The sequence below is a fragment of the Drosophila biarmipes genome, chromosome 2L (genome assembly GCF_025231255.1).
Source record: "Drosophila biarmipes strain raj3 chromosome 2L, RU_DBia_V1.1, whole genome shotgun sequence".
Lineage (NCBI taxonomy): Eukaryota > Metazoa > Arthropoda > Insecta > Diptera > Drosophilidae > Drosophila > Drosophila biarmipes.
Window position 1 is genome coordinate 19,632,073 of NC_066612.1, and position 16,594 is coordinate 19,648,666.

Here is a 16,594-nt window from a genome sequence, read left to right on the forward strand (position 1 = left end):
AGTATTGCGTTTACCTGCCGCATTAAAATTTAAAATAAAAATCGGTTTTTATTTTACAATCGATGTTCGTCTTTTCAGACTTTTAAAATATTGAAAATTTAAATGTCAATCATATCATCCACATATCATTAAAACTCGATTTAATGTGTTTATCCTGACTATTGCGTTTACCTGCCGCATTAAAATTTAAAATAAAAATCGGTTTTCATTTTACAATCGATGTTCGTCTTTTTCAGATTTTTAAAATATTGAAAATTTAAATGTCAACGTCTAAATAATCTTACGGATCCCTGAGTGAGACCGTATTTCAGAAATACTAAAAATAAACATTTTCTACGTGTGCAGTATTTTAATACTAGTACACGCTCATATATTTTCCCATCAGCTGATCGGCCCGAAAACATAAACAAATGTTAATAATAGGAGAATTGCATTGAACGTCAGGCTTAAAAGTCCCTAAAATATTATAAAATAAACCTAAGAGCAGTTAAAAATGTGGCTGGCAGGAAGCTTGTTTTCTGGAAGCACAGCCTTCAGATTTGCCCGCTTTTTGCACCTGAAACGCAAAGAGGTATATGTGGTAAGATCATACAATATCTCTTAGTTCCCCCAGACATTATGCAATATTCCCCCTCCGATCAATAGGAATGCTTCCGCATCCTGGGCGTGCACGAGTCGGCCGACCAGAACACCGTGCGCCACGCCTACTTGGATCTGGTCAAGCGGGTGCATCCTGATTCGGGAACCGAGGAGGCCAGTGCCGAGCGCTTTCAGCAGGTGGACGAGGCCTTCCGGGTCCTGCAGGAGAAATTTGCAAAAGGCAGGCGCAACATCCAGGAGGACGAGGAGGAGGCCATGGAGTTTGACATCAAGCACACGGCTCCGCAGCACCGGCAATATCTTTCGAACGAAGGCATCGGCATGGGCAATCCCTTCCAGCGCCAGAAACAGTACCAGCAGGTGCGCGCCATGAAGGCTCAGGAACGCGTCCTGGAGCACCGCATAGACAAGGCGGCTGCTGGAGAGAAAACTCTGATGTCCAAAGGCGGCAACCACTTTCGCAGGCATGCCATCAAGACCAAGTACGGCATTGACCGGGTGGTCGAGGATCTCATCCAGGAGGCCATGTCCAAGGGTGACTTTAACAACCTCAACGGCTCAGGCAAGCCACTGTCCGCTGCCCAGTCGCAGAATCCCTATCTGGACTTCACCACTCATAAGCTGAACAAGATCATGCTGGACAATGGCTTCACGCCGGAGTGGATCAGCCTTGGAAAGGATATTCGCGATGCGGTCGCCGAGCTAAAGATAAAGTTGCGAAAGGAGCGCATATACTACGGTGAATGGCCACTGCAGCGCCCAGAGGATTTGGCCTCCTGGCAAGCCTTCACCCAGCAGCAAAAGGAGGATGTCCAGCAACTAAACAAGCTCATCGACAAGTACAATCTAATAGTACCCATTCTGGAGAACCAGTTCTTTCGCCTCAACCTCGACAGGATGGCGGAACCCATATTCAAGGATTCGGCATTGCAGCGTAACGTAATCAGACCCGAAGTGAGTGCTAGGGCCAAAAGTAGTATGGAGAATCAGGGAAGCAATATTACCAGCCTCTTTTCTTTAATTAGCAAACTATTGTAAAGGAAAATGTGTGATCGTTAAAATGTGATATTAGAGGTAGATAAATGTGTGACACAGATAATTTTAGTTCTGAAATATTTTCAATTGTGATGCTATTTGATTTTTGTTGAATGTTGAATAGAACTCATGAAAACCCAATCCAATTAATTCTAAATTCCCGATAAGCTGTAATGAGACTGAATTCATTTAAAGATTCTATTATTTGTTTGCCAACCTTTTAAAGACAAGTTATCGTTATTCGTATACCAATTTTTGTAAATAATGGTTATTATTTTTGTAAAACATATGCAGTCTTAACCTAAAAACTATTGTTAATCTAAATATAGTCGAATTTCTATAAAAGTTCGAGTTTGTTACAAATTATACTTGAAATACAAAAATAGATGAATTAAATTCAACCGTGATTTCCATGAAAGTTGTCAGGCTTATTAAGCACACCTTTAATTTTTGAGTTATTTACTGGCTTTCCTCGGGACCAAGCCGAGCTGCTCCGCTGGCCAAAAGAGCCAGTGCTCTTGGGAAAGCCCAATGCTCAGCCTTGTGGATGCGTTGCGTCAAAGAATCCTCATCGTCGTCGGGCAAAATGGGAACAGTGGCCTGAACTATAATAGCTCCCGTGTCGACGCCTTCGTCGACGAAGTGAACCGTGCAGCCGGACTCCTTCTCGCCCGCCTCCAAGGCCTGCCGCTGGACATGCAGACCCGGAAATTTGGGCAGCAGCGAGGGATGGATGTTAATCAGTCGTCCACGCCACTCCCGAACGAAAGGAGCACTCAGGACGCGCATGAAGCCGGCAAGGCAAATCAAATCCACGCGAGCGGCCTTCAGATGTCGCGACAGCTCCGCATCGTACACCTCCCGGCTGCCGAAATCCTTATGGGAGATGACCAACGAAGGTACGCCAGCTTGGCTGGCTCGTTCCAGACCCAGGACACCCGGCTTGTTGCTAATGACTAGCACTATGTCAGCGTGGATACCCTGTGCCGAGTCCCGCGTGGCGTCTATTAAAGCCTGCAGGTTGCTGCCGGTTCCCGAGATGAGAACAGCAACTCGCTTCCGAGGCTGGGATAAAATCTTCTGGGTTCTGGTCAATGATGCCTCAAAGTTCTGAACTACCACCTGAGGTTTCTTCGGATCCTTGCGGGCAATCACCTCGCCGACAACAGCAGCTCGTTGGGGATAGCGCAACTCCTTGAGAACCGCCTCCACTTCAGTGGGGGACACCACCAGCACCATTCCCAATCCGCAGTTGTACGTGCGCTGCAGCTCAGTGGAACTGATGTTCCCGGCTGACGCCAGCCAGGCGAAAACGGGCGGAAGCTGGAATTTGTTGGCATCCAGGCGTACGGCCAGGTCCTTTCGCAACACCCGTGGAATATTCTCGCTGAGACCTCCTCCGGTGATGTGGGCCAGAGCCTTGATGCCATGGTTACCTCTGGCCAGCAGGTTGGAAAGTGCCTGCACATAGATCTTGGTGGGCACCAGCAGCTCCTCGCCCAGCGTCTTGACGCTGAAGGGCGCCTTGTCCTGCAGACCCAAACCCACTCGCTTGAGAACGGCGTGAACCAGGCTGAATCCATTGCTGTGGACACCGGACGAGGGTAAGCCGATGAGCACATCTCCTGGCTGAATTTCCTCCAAAAGGGGCAGGATCCCGGAGCGTTCAGCTATGCCCAACGCAAAACCAGCCAGGTCATAGACCTGTGGACCATACAGCAGCGGCAGAGCAGCACTGTGCGAGGCTGGAGGGGATCACACAAAGGTTAGCATATAGTAATTATCTTCGGAAGACCAGAAAAACCACCTACCAATGAAACTGCTGTTGGCCTGCCGAGCACCCTCCTGGACTCCGTAATGGACCTCCTTGGCCAACTTCTCCTGCCATTGGCCGCAGGCATAGTAGCTGGAAAAGCTAAGGGGCTCGGCACCATTGCACAGGATATCATTGACGCACATGGCCACCAGATCGATACCGACGCTGGCGTTCCTCTTCGTTTGCTGGGCTATTTTAAGCTTGGTGCCCACGCCATCGGTGCCCAGAATGAGAATGGGATCCTTGTAGCGGCTGGGGATGCGTGTGAGCCGATGTCCAGCTGCGTTTTCAAAGCAATCTTGGCGAGGATCTATGACATTACTACTGGCAGGGAGTTCCTTGAGCTCCTCGGGCAGCTCCCGTTTACCAACTCCACCGAACGGGGAGGCAATCTTCTGCAGTTGCTCCACAAAGTTGCGCACCTGGACGGGAGAACCACTCGTCTTCGATCGGCGCTGCAGGACACCCAGCACTTTTGCTCCTGGCAGGGATGTGCGCCATAGCTGACTCGTTTGGGGCACGACCAGGACCATGCCAACGCCACAGTTGTGGCGCTCCAGAAGGGTCTGCGCACTCAGCTGTAGCTTTCCAGCTAGCCAGCCAAAGATTTTGGGCACTGGCACGGCGCCGAAATCTAACGTTGTCTCGAATCCTTCTGGCAAAAGGCGAAGAACATCGTTTAGCAGACCATGGGTCACATGGACCACCGACTTGATCTCATCGCCCTTTTGAAGATGGGGCAGTAATTGCTGGACGTATAGTTGTGTGGGCGTCGACAGGACGTGGGCCAAGGTCAGGCCATCCTCGCCACCGTCGACGGGAGAACACTCCCTGAGATTCACATTGGACGCAGCTAACTGCGTGAGTATCTCATTGAAGCCGGCGCAATGGAGGCCAGAGGAAGGAAGGCCAACGAGCAGGTCCCCAGGATGGTAAAGATCAAAGCGGGGAAGAACCCGAGACTGCTCCACGATTCCGACGCAGTAGCCAGCCATGTCGTGCTGACCGGGTGCATAAAGAGAGGGCATCTCGGCAGTTTCTCCACCTGGTAGACATTCAGAACTTTACAGAGGGAATTCAATTGAGTTTGGTCGTGCTCTTACCCACTAAGGCGCACCGTGCATCCCGGCAACCATCGGCCATTCCCTTGACCAACTGGGCGGCCAATGGAACGTGCAACTTGCCACAGGCAATGTAGTCCAGAAAGGCCACTGGCTCGGCGCCCAGTTCCAGGAGATCGTTGGCGGCCAAGGCGAAAAGGTCGTAGCCCACGTTTTCGTACAGCTCGTGCTCCAGGGCGAGATGGATCTTGGCCCCCACTCCCTGGGTGGCCTCCGCAATGATTGGCTCCTTGTAGTTGAGTTCGCTCACGCGGAACAGTCCGCCGAAACCACCCAAGCCACCCAGGACCCCGGGTCGCTGGGTGCCACGGGACAGGGGCTTGATGCGCTGCACCAGTGCGTCTCCAGCATCGATGTCCACTCCGCTGTCCTTGTAACTCAATCCCGGGGAGCTGACAGTTGCTCTAAGTACGGGGAATATAAGACAGAAGATGCGTTTATGAGTCAAATATAGAAGATTAAAATTAAAACTAGTCAGGCCCTAAACTAGGAATGTGTTTATTACTGGAGTCGACCTTGCATAGAACTATACTATTATTATTATACACTCAGAAATAACATAAATTCTTAATCTTTTAAGTGGAGATTTTGGACTACATTACTTTATTCTATTGAAGAAACGAGAACTTAGTGAGCAAAAGAGCTTATGGAAAGGCACTTTTTTATTTAATAGTGGAAAACTTCAGTGCATTTTTTATTTCCAAACTAAATAAAAAGATCAGGTTAGGTCGGGTCTTAGTCCCAAAATTTATATGACAAAAGAATAAATTTAATTGCAATCCGCTTATTTTCCGTTTTGTAAATTGGCTTGCTTTATTTGAAATGAGTCTTGTTAAAGATGCACATATGATGTATGTATAATTACATTTTGAACGCCTTCTGGGCAATGTCCGTTCTGAACTGAGCTCCTGAGCCGGAGAAAGTGATACTGCCAGCCAATTTGGTGGCCTTGGCCGCAGCCTCCTTCAAGCTTCCATCCAGAGCAATGGCGATCAGGACGCGACCACCGTTGGTCAAGGCCTCCTTTTGGGGATTCACGGCAAGGCCGCTGTGGAAAACCAATTGGGTGGGGGAATTGGCAGTCGGAAGACCTAAAAAATATGTGTTTAACATTTACAACATCGAAAAGAGTTACCAAACCCTACCCGTTATAAGGCATCCCTTGGTGGAGGTCTCTGGATAACCAGCACTGGCCAAGATCACTCCCACGGCGCTGACTCCATTGCGCCACTGCAGGGGAATCTTGTCCAGCTGTCCGCCGCAACAGGCCTGCATTACCTCGAAGAGATCGGTTTCGAGCAGCGGCAGAATCACCTGGGTCTCAGGATCTCCGAACCGGCAGTTGAACTCCAGGACACGAGGACCATCGCGTGTCAGCATGAGTCCCGCGTAGAGCACTCCCTGATAGGTGATCCGCTCCTTGATCAGACCCTGCACAGCCCTCTCCAGCACGGCCTTTTGGACCAGTTCCAGGGCAGGCTGGCTGATCAGCGGGCACGGGCAGTAGGCGCCCATGCCCCCAGTGTTTGGACCAGTGTCGCCGTTGCCCAAACGCTTGTGATCCTGGGCGGGCAGCATGGCGCGCACACTTTTGCCATCGGTGAAGGCCAGCACGGAGACCTCCTCGCCCTCCAGCAGCTCCTCCACCACCACAGTGGCTCCCGCCTGACCATACTTCAGCTGCCCCAGGATCTCGTCCACCGCCTGGCAGGCCTTCTCCACATTGGTGGCCACCACCACGCCTTTGCCCGCTGCCAGTCCAGCGGCCTTCACCACCAGAGCTGGGTAGGGAGCGCTGTTGGATAGATTACACATTACTTTCACTGTGAGCATGTTCTAAAACGTATACCACACCTTCTAATGAAGGTTTTGGCCTTCTCCGTGTCCGTGAAGCTCTCGTATCGAGCCGTTGGGATGCCATGGCGCAGCATAAAGTCCTTGGCCCACTTTTTGTCCGCCTCGATTTGGGCTCCTTGCTTGCCGGGACCAAAGCAGGCGATTCCTGCCTTTTGCAGCACATCTCCCAGTCCCAGGGCCAGGGGATCTTCGGGGCCCACAACCACTAGGTTGATCTGGTTTTCCTTACTCCACTTGGCAATGGCCTGAAAAATATAGAACAAAAGTAGATTTCATCAAATAAAGTTCTTTTATAGGGAGAAAGTTGTTCAGATATACTTTGTTAGGGTACTAATAACTTCATACCGAATATAAACCAAGTCATTTGAATAGGTAACCCATTAAGATTAAGTGCAAGTTATTAAGAAATACAAAAATATAATACGTTAAGTGATTTTGAACCCCGTGAAAAATATAAACATATTCATTAGGATCCATAACAATAAAAATCCCGACCAGCCTGTTGTGATGAAATATACAATCAAATAACCGTTGTTCAAATTTGCAAAGTAAAAATCAAATTACTTAATTGGCATTGGAATCTTAATTACAGTTGATACACTGATGAAATTTGTTATAATTTCAAATTCGTGGTTTATACTTAGTCTTGAAAAGTGCATCGTAACACCTCTGAGCGAAAAGACAATCATAAATTTTGAGATCATAATTGGGTTTTCCAATCAAACCGGGTCACGATACTCCGCCAATTCCCATTGTTTTTGGGTTCTTGTTTTGTAACCACATTCCGAGTGGGAGATAACACTCCTCTAAGTACTCAACCGGTTCCCTCGTCAATTTGTCGCCAAATACTAAATGCCTTCCTAATTGTTTTGCCATTAAACTGGGTCTGGGGGTGCATTGTCTTTGCGTTCGGCGGATGGAAGATGAACTGACTCAGGCGCCAGCTATGTCAGCCATGTCAACAAACCAAGTTAATCCCAGCTCGATCGCTGGTCCGGTTTCCCAGCTCGACGATATCGTTACTCAGCTCTAATTCGAATTGGCGCCAGCGCAGAGTCGGCGGATTACCCCGCACTGGTGGAACGTGTCGCGGGAGCTGCTACTCTGCTGCGTTCCGGACCATTTAGCACCTGGGCGACTACTCATCCCGATTTCCTGACCCCCACATCCCCATCCGGTTCGCTGCGCTTCCCAGGGTTCAAGAACGTTCGCACGAAATGACGCTTTTATTGGGCCATTCGGTTTTCCAAATTAAGAGCGATTGGGCAAACCCGGCCAAGGTTTTAATTTCCCGTAACTAAGGTTGGAGCAGCTTATGACAGATGGGACGAACAAAGTGAACAGGAGAGATCAACAACTTTTTATTATTATATAGTATATATTTTAAGTAAACCTCGCATTCCCCGACTGGCTCTTCCCAAATCTGGCTAGAACGTTTTCGTCTTGATGCTTTACACAGTGCGCTCATGATTTACTGTATTATATGCAAATTAAGTGCGGGAGAATGGGACCCCGAGCTCTGGAGGGGGCGCCGAGCTTGGACAAGAATGCCGCCACATTCGTTTGCGGATAAGTAAGGAATTAGATACGCTTTGCTGAATTGGCCGGACGGGTTTTTCGGAGTCGGCCAAAAAAGTATCATCCGACGGGTGATAGCTGGGATGAAGCAGGAAATTTCGTCTAAGTTTCTGTCAGCTGATTGAATTATATGTTTGATGATGAACCTCCGAAGATCATTTATCAGAATAACTATGCCGAGCTTAATGAACGGACTATGCAATTTCTAAGAATAACCATGCCAATAAAGAGAACAAAGAATGCGGCAGACCTAGTAAGTTCAAGAAGTAATTAAGCCTTCTTAAAGCTAAAACAGTATACCAAATTCGTTGGTTTTAAAGTAATAAAGTCGTTCCTTTAATTGGGAAGTCATTTCCTTCAAGCCTTATTTACCCGCAAGCCATAACGCCGTATTATAAAAATCTAAAAGTGACATCCCAGTTATAAAGTAAGGTTCTATAACCATTACTAAACAACCTTTTAATTATCTCTTCGTAACAGCAGCGGATTTTACTAAACTTCTAATTTTCATAAATATTACCCAAACCCTTCAGACCTATCAATCAGTAATCTTAACTTCATCTACAGTAGGTACATTAATATTTTTACGACAGTTCAACGATCGCCCTGGTATTTAGAGTTCCTTGGGAATGTAAGTCGAGCCGGGCAATATGGGACTTTCAAGATCAGCCACAATACATATCAAATTGTAAGTGCCCCAACCTTCGAGAAGGGCATAACCATTCACGAATGTTTCATTAAATTACTCTTCTTTCCGTTTTGCTGGATTTTACCATCCCACACTTTCGGAACTGCAGCGACAACGACAAATATCGTCGTTGATACCTATATAAAATAAAATACTTATAAGAAATAAAATGATTTTATTTATGACTGGCTAAGGCGGCCAACAGCGATGATGTAGATGAAGACGGTGGTGTTGACGAGCGGAGATGGAGCTGGGAGACGTCGGCTCGCAACTGGGTTTCCGAGGCGAAGTATTGCCAAAAATCCGCTGAGCGGATGGATATAAAAACGAAAGCGTCCGAGAGCCAGCCAAGCAGTTTAGAACCAAACTCGAACGCGACATCATGTATTTGCTTGTAAGCCCCCAGTCCGCCCGCCGATCTGGGATTTCCCCGAAAATGGATTATAATCGGCTGCCTCTTGTCCACCCCCACAGGTGAACCTCATCGTTGCCCTGGCCGTCGCGCAGGTGCAGGCCGGCGCCTCCTACATCCCGGACTCGGATCGCAACACACGGACACTGCAGAACGAGCTGCAGGTGGAACGGGATGGCAACTACCGGTACGCCTACGAGACCTCCAATGGAATTTCCGCCTCCCAAGCCGGACTGGGTGGCGTTTCCATCCAGGGCGGCAATAGTTACACCTCGCCCGAGGGCAATGTCGTCAGTGTCAACTATGTGGCCGATGAGTTTGGCTACCATCCCGTTGGCTCCCACATCCCCCAGGTCCCCGACTACATACTGCGCGCCCTGGAGTACATCCGAACGCATCCCTACCAGATAAAGGATTACTACACCGGCGAGCTCAAGACCGTGGAGCACGATGCGGCGGCCTTCAATGTGTACACCCGCAACATCCAGGAAGCAACGACCCCGAGATCCCGGCCGAGCACCACTCCGAAGACCATATACCTCACCCATCCGCCCACGACAACGCTACGACCTCTGCGACAAAGACGAGGCGCTTCGAAGCACTGATGATCGATGGTCGAGAACTTTGGCGGGGAAGGGGCCGGTCTCTTAGGAGTCAACCAGGCGAATCTGTGAATTTTGATCTAAACAATTAATTAAGCCACAAGCAATAAATAGAGGTGCTAAGCAAACGTAAGCTAAAAGTAAAGCGAAAACAAAAGGTGTCTGTTGTCAATAACAGTTTCTTTCGATCAGTTCTTCATTTTTGAATAAGTTTGTGGAATGAGGATCGATTTATTGGAGGTTTTACTTGGGCCCAAAACGTTGAGTTCTCAAGTCAAATATATATATTTCACTTAGTTCTAATGGCTTCAAATTGAGTACATTTTGAATGCTTAGAAAAGAAGAAATCCAGCAGTCGCTCTAATTGCGGAGTCTGCTTGCTAAAATTAATTAGTCCAAATGAAGTAGATAAAGCTCTTAATTTTAAACAGGTTTAAAAGAAAATATCACTTTGCGGGAATGGTTCGGATATTCCACTAATAAGCCAATAAAATTTGGTGGTTCCAGGGGTAAGGTTAAGTGTTCTACTTTCACTGGCACCTGTATACTTTTCATGTCAGCATCGGAAACGTCAATTTTTATTTCCTAAAAACATGTTCAATTCGAGAGAAGAATTTGGGGTTTTGGTATCTTTGAATAATTTTAGATTGCTGAAAATTAAATTACATCCGATACACAAAATCCAGAAATAGAGGAAATGTATTTTATTTTATAATCTCTAAGAAAGTCCTTCTTTGGGGAACTTAACAGCCCCATTCTTAGCATGAGTGAATGACTGGAGGGCACATCAAAACCCACACAATTTGGATCTATCAACGAGATTGTCCACAAATGATTTTTTTATGAAGTCTCCATATATTTTTATACCCTTGCAGAGGGTATAATATTTTCAGTCAGAAGTTTGCAACGCAGTGGAGGAGACGTTTCCGACCCCACAAAGTATATATATATTCTTGATCACCGTTACAAGACGAGTCGATCTAGCCATGTCCATCTGTCCGTACGCCTGTCTGTCTGTCCGTCCGTTTCTACGCAAACTAGTCTCTCAGTTTTAAAGCTATCTGGCTGAAACTTACCCAAAAGTCTTTTTTCTATTGCAGGAAGTATATAAGTCGGAACCAGCCGGATCGGACAACTATATCGTATAGCTCCCATAGGAACTATCGGTGAAAAAATTAAAAAAAAATTATATCTTCGGTGTTTTTTAACTTCTAAGCTTGGAAATATCATTTTTTAATTAGTTCTGAATTTCGAATTAAATTTTATTAAAATCGGATGACTATATCATATAGCTGCCATATGAACGAACGGAAAATTCATGGTAAAATAATATAAAAAAATTTTATCTTTGGTGTTTTTTAACATATAAATTTCTAAGCTTGGATTTAACATTTTTAAATTAGTTCTGCATTTCGAATTAAATTTCATCAAAATCGGACGACTATATCATATAGCTCCCAAACGAACAATCGGAAAATTAGTGGTAAAATAATATTGAAAAATTATATCTTCGGTGTTTTTTAACTTATAACCTCCCACGCTTGCAAATAACATTTTTTATTTAGTTTTGAATTTCGAGTTAAATTTTATCAAATCGAACGACTATATTATATAGCTGTCATAGGAACGATCGGATAACTGGTGGGAAATAATATGAAACAAATTATAGCTTTGGGGCTTTTTGACATATTATCCTATAATATTGGAATATACATTTTTATATTTTTAAAAATTTCGAATTCAATTTAATTAAATTATTGATTATTTTTTATAACTGCAAGGGTATACAAACTTCGGCTGGACGAAGTTAACTTCATTTCATGTTTAGCTCTGTAGTTATCAATATTTACTTAATATTTATTTAATCTTTTCGTTTAACATATAATTCATATAATGTGCATGGCACATTCTAGTTTACACTAAACCCCTGCAATAAATTACAACAGCGACCTGCTAATCACTCATCAGCAGCACTTGCACTCGCAGCCCCAAGGCCCGTCGGAGGGTTAAGGCGCAGCATCTACCAGAGATTGGACGCAATAAAACGCTTTGCCAGCGTCTCGATTGCGGATTTACGGCTGCCGCTCAGCATTGAAGTTCTGAGCCAGCACGCAGTGCACGAATTGCCGAGATCAGAAGCCCCAAAAGCGCACCACTGTGGCAACAAAGCGAAGCCAAACGAAAATCCGCAGCTGCAAATCTTCGGTCGCAGCCAATTAACACACACACTCGGACTGTTCAGCAAACCTAAGCCCCGAGCGGAGGTCAGTCCAAGGGCGGGGCAGCGGACCTACCTCGAAGTCCTTGGGGTCCAGGGTCTGGGCCCCCAGGTTCTGGCACTTGTCCACCTGTTGGATGCCGTGGCTGCCGGGCAGGGCGTAGATCTGGGACACCTTCGGGGACTGCGATAGTTTCCAGCAAATCGCGTGCTCCCGACCGCCACTGCCGATAATCAGAACGCGCTGCGACATATTTTTGGGACTCTGGAGCAACAAGAACTAAACAATCACGTTTCCAGGGCAATAATAACTTTATTTTGCTCGCCCACGTGTTGAGCTCGCCTGGCGATCAAGAGAGTGAGAGCGGGCACACGCGACTGTAGGTTTGCGCTCTTCAGCTACTTTCGGATCTCGGATTTCGGATCTCAAACCGCTCGGTTCGACGCCTCTGTTCCAACTGAAGTCTGGAATCGAAGTCGAAAACACTAGGCCTAGGCAGAAGCCCACATGTGTGAGGGTATGTCGTAGCCTCCCGACGTGCGATTATGTTTGTGTTCAGGTTCCAGGGGCTGATAAGAGCGGTTCCAGTGGGACGTCTGCGATTTTTGTATACACTTAAAAACACTGGGTGACAGTCGGGTTCTTCGAGGTATGCATGAGCTCTTGGATGGTACGAATGATGCGGTTATGTCAAAATAAAGGGATCCAAAACTACTCTTTCAGTTTTTGAATTTCCCAGTTTCTGCGGATTACAGAGTTATCAATATGTACCTTCATTAGTACCCTTTTTCTCTCTGTGCACACCTCTGGTTGTTGTTTTCAGCAGCGCGATTGTTGAAGTGGCGAATAAATAACAAAAACACGATGATAGCCTTTCAGGACCCCAAACTCAACAATCGCTGGGGGTAAATGTAACAGTGGCTCAGATTGCATCGCCTATCATTATCATTCGTTGGCAATGCAAATTATCGCCAGAAAGATCTGGAATTTTTCCTCATATGTTGTTATGGTCTTCTATGCGAATCAACAGATGTTCTGTCTGGTAAAAGCTCGGCCTAAACCTGTATTGTATACATATGTAAATGTAGTTTTTTAATTTTGCTATTTTAAGATAGTCTTGCGCTTAAGAGGTTTGCGATTTATGTATGTTACTCCTACAAAATATTTTTAAATCCCCAACAAGTGAGGCATTGCAATCGAAAGCCCACCACTGCAGGTCGAAAACGAGTTCGAATCAACATCCGCTGATTAATTGGGTATCGAACAGCAGCAGGCCATTAACCAGATCAGATCAGCTCTGTAATTTGGGGATCATTGTACTCCATAAACCATAATCAGTGGGACAGAAAAATAAGCAGAACGTATCGGTCTTTGGTTTCATTTTAAATTAAAATTTTTTAAATCAGCGTAGTCAGAATCAGAATAAGATTGTTAAAAAGTGTGTTCAAGTATTTAGCCCAAGCCACACGCCTCAAAATGCAAACTTCTCTGCTTGCACCACTTTTAAAATTACTCTTTCGTTTTATTAGTATGCATTATACAAAATTGTGTGGTGTGAGTTGTAAATTTACAAAATATCTACCATAGGCCGTCAAAAAATTTGTTTTACATAGTTGTTGATGCTTGGGTCTAGCCAGAAAATATAGCAACGAATATGCGCCACATTGAACCTGAGCTCAATGTCTGGCCACAGAGAATCTCAGAATGACTTGTGGGTTGTTGTTTTCGGTTGATTTTTTGTTTTATATATAGAAACATGCATTTGGAATCAGTGTACCAAGATGAAAATAAGAAGTTATTGAAATAGACAGGAAGCCCTCCAGCTGCAGTCTGTTACCGGCGCATCTGAAAGCCTATGGAGCCATTCGGACAAGGACCCTTGGGCAGGCGCAGGACTAGGTCGTTGAACGGATGTGGATGTGGCTGGCCAAGCTGCTGCTGGTTCTGCTGTTGCTGCTGCGGCGATTGCAGCGACTGTTGGCGCAGAAGGGCAGCGGATACCGATCCGCCCACAACAGGTGACCAGCTCTGCTGCGGATTGGGCGACGACTGAGGCGGTGCCTGAGACGGCATCCCTACTCCACCCAGACCCGATCCTCCGCCTCCGTACGGCGGCAGCCTTTGGTTATAGTGCGGCTGGAGCGAGGGCGACGGCTGCTGTTGTTGTTGAGGATAGTAATAGTTTAGGCCCGGCTGATTGTGCGGCCCCTGGAAGTAGCTGTTGTAGTTGTTATACATCGGCGACACCTGGGACATCTTCGGTGCCGAACTGGAGCGATGCATTCCCGCCGCTGGATGGGTACCGTTGTTGTTAACGACGTTGTTGTTGCTGCTGGCAGCAGGGGTAGAGGCAGGCGGCGCCGATGACGGGGCAGCTGCACCCGCACTGCCACTAGTGTTTACAGCTGGCGAACTGGGAGCGGCCCTAAAAGTAAATAAGCATTAAGATATTTTGCGTTCAAAAATGATTACTTGTACAACTAAACCAACTTCTTTAAAAAATTCTACAAATGGAAACGATTTAGGCTTGCACTTTAATAGATGATATTATAAAAATGTAGGCTCAAACCTAGTCCCCACGGTAGGAGAGTATATAAAACAGAAAAGTGAGTCACCAGTTGCGAATTAATACTTTTTAGAAACTAATAACGTTGTGAATTATGGAAACACATGCCAGTACGACCAGGCATAACAAATTCTATTCTATTCTATTTTGCTATGACTAAGATAAACGACTAAGTTCAGAATCAGGCAAAGAAAAAGGAATGGCAAAGAAACGGAAATAATTCACACTATTCTGTGCAGTAATACTAGATTATAGCGAACAGAGATGGAAGATAGTGAGATATAAATGCTAGAACTGTAAGGATTTGGTATAAGATTGCAGTTTTTTAGTGCTGATTACTAACGGTTTGTCATCCTCGGGGTTTTTGGCGGCGCCAAGGATGCGGAGTCTGGCCTCGGCGTACTCCTGCTCGCGCTGCTTCAGCGTCTTGATGGGCTGCTTGGGCCGCATCCCGTTGGTGTCCCGCCGCTCCTCCGCCTGGGCGGGCCGTCGCAGGATCTTGACGGTCTGGTTGCTGGTGGGCGTGGCGTAGCTCGCCGAGTCGTACTCATTGGAGGACTTGTGCAGCACCATCATGACGGGCAGCTGCTGCTGGGCAGTCGGATCAACCTCTGCTGCTGGCGGCGGTTGGGGCTTTCGTGCAATGGTGATCGGACGTGGCAGGGGATTCCCGCTCCCGCCGCCTCCACCACTGCTGCTGAGGATTTGTGGCGACTCCTGGAGGCTCTGGGGCCGTTGGAGCAGCTTCATCTTGTGGACGGGTGGGTCGCTCGCCTGCAGCTTCGTCTGCAGAGTCATGGAAAGCTGCGAAAGGGGAGCGGCGTGTGATTAGTTATCGGGAAAGGCTTGGGGTACATCGGATGGCACTCACCCCCGCCTCGTCGATTTCCTCCCAGTTGTCTAACACATCCTCGCCATGGGACATCGTTCAACAAAGCACGTTGCTCGCCTGGTGCTAGAATATGTACTTCGGGTTGCTTTTTCGCTCACTTTCTTCTCTTGCGCCTGCTGCTGCAGCTCGCACTCTTACTAATACATGATTCCTTCGCACTTTTATCAGACATAAGTTATGCGTATGTTGGCAACCACACTATTTTCACGAAGTTCGCACCCAAAAACCTAATGAAAAAACAAAAAAAAACAATACGCAACAATTTGGCCTGCTGAATGTCGTTCTTCTTCTTGTCGCTGTTGTTGTTGCTCTCCGTGTGTCTTCTTCTTGTTCAGCGCCCGATGTTCTCCACAACAGCTGGGGAAATGGTTATGCGTTTCTCGGCCACCCTGCACTTGGCCACCCACTTCTGCTGACCACTATTGTTAACTATTTACTTTAACGCTCAAACATGTCTCTTCCCTTTTGTATTAAAAAAGTGTGTGGCCGCCCGCGTCTCGCTGCGAATGTCGATGGAAATTTGCTTCGAGGTAATGGCGATAAATTGTGTCATCGAACGTAAAATTTTAAATGCGCTCATTTCATTTATGCTTGTAATTCATTTATAAACTCATTTGTAAATGTGACACAGTTTGATAGGATAAACTGTACGTTTTCAATAGGAAAAAATCAATTTTAAAATACTAGGGTAGAACTTGGTATCTCGAAATATATTGTTAGTAATCAACGATGAACGACATGAAGTTTTAGCCGCCAAAAATACTTAATTAAAAATTAATTAAAGCACAGTACATCGACGAAAACCCCAAGCTAACCATAGGAGTGGGCGAGAGGCAAATAGGCGGATAACGCTTTTTGGTCTGTTTTTCAACGCAGTACTCAGATGAGTTCTGAAAAATACCAGAAAAAATACCTGATCTAGCGATCCCCACCGTATCTGCAAGATCTAAGTGAAAGATAAAATTTCATATTGTATCGGTCGCGGCTAAATGTGGTGCTTTTTCTCATCTAAGCTCTATCTGGGTAACGCGGTGTAAGACAGACAAGACGATGTGAATCTATGATTATGGAAGTAAAAGTAGCTGTAGCGAAATTTGGTAGCAGAAGCGGGGCTTCCGCTTCGGTGTGAATGGGCTATTAAGCAGAAGACTAGATTAGAGAATCGACCTGTCAAGGCTTGGGCCCATGCCTGTCTGTTCCTAAAATCG

The 16,594-nt window shown here is 46.4% G+C and overlaps 4 protein-coding genes across 4 annotated transcripts; 2 read left to right on the top strand and 2 right to left on the bottom strand.

Annotated features, from left to right (window-relative positions):
* Window positions 1-385: 385 nt before the first annotated feature.
* LOC108033873 (dnaJ homolog subfamily C member 28) lies at window positions 386-2,042 on the top strand. The gene is made up of 2 exons (XM_017108515.3): window positions 386-580; window positions 646-2,042. The coding sequence occupies exons 1-2, from the start codon at window positions 494-496 to the stop codon at window positions 1,636-1,638; spliced, it is 1,080 nt and encodes a 359-aa protein (XP_016964004.1). The 5' UTR covers window positions 386-493; the 3' UTR covers window positions 1,639-2,042.
* LOC108033874 (trifunctional purine biosynthetic protein adenosine-3) lies at window positions 1,820-12,401 on the bottom strand. Its single transcript, XM_017108516.3, has 7 exons — window positions 12,004-12,401; window positions 6,427-6,674; window positions 5,718-6,367; window positions 5,438-5,663; window positions 4,555-4,976; window positions 3,447-4,496; window positions 1,820-3,380 (listed from the first exon to the last, which is right to left on the bottom strand). The coding sequence occupies exons 1-7, from the start codon at window positions 12,178-12,180 to the stop codon at window positions 2,095-2,097; spliced, it is 4,059 nt and encodes a 1,352-aa protein (XP_016964005.3). The 5' UTR covers window positions 12,181-12,401; the 3' UTR covers window positions 1,820-2,094.
* On the top strand, window positions 9,025-9,903 carry LOC108033236 (pupal cuticle protein). The gene is made up of 2 exons (XM_017107500.3): window positions 9,025-9,089; window positions 9,170-9,903. The coding sequence occupies exons 1-2, from the start codon at window positions 9,078-9,080 to the stop codon at window positions 9,710-9,712; spliced, it is 555 nt and encodes a 184-aa protein (XP_016962989.1). The 5' UTR covers window positions 9,025-9,077; the 3' UTR covers window positions 9,713-9,903.
* Window positions 12,402-13,429: 1,028 nt separating the features above from the next.
* LOC108034205 (CCR4-NOT transcription complex subunit 3) lies at window positions 13,430-15,994 on the bottom strand. The gene is made up of 3 exons (XM_017109037.3): window positions 15,366-15,994; window positions 14,838-15,298; window positions 13,430-14,353 (listed from the first exon to the last, which is right to left on the bottom strand). The coding sequence occupies exons 1-3, from the start codon at window positions 15,417-15,419 to the stop codon at window positions 13,762-13,764; spliced, it is 1,107 nt and encodes a 368-aa protein (XP_016964526.1). The 5' UTR covers window positions 15,420-15,994; the 3' UTR covers window positions 13,430-13,761.
* Between the last annotated feature and the right edge of the window lie 600 nt (window positions 15,995-16,594).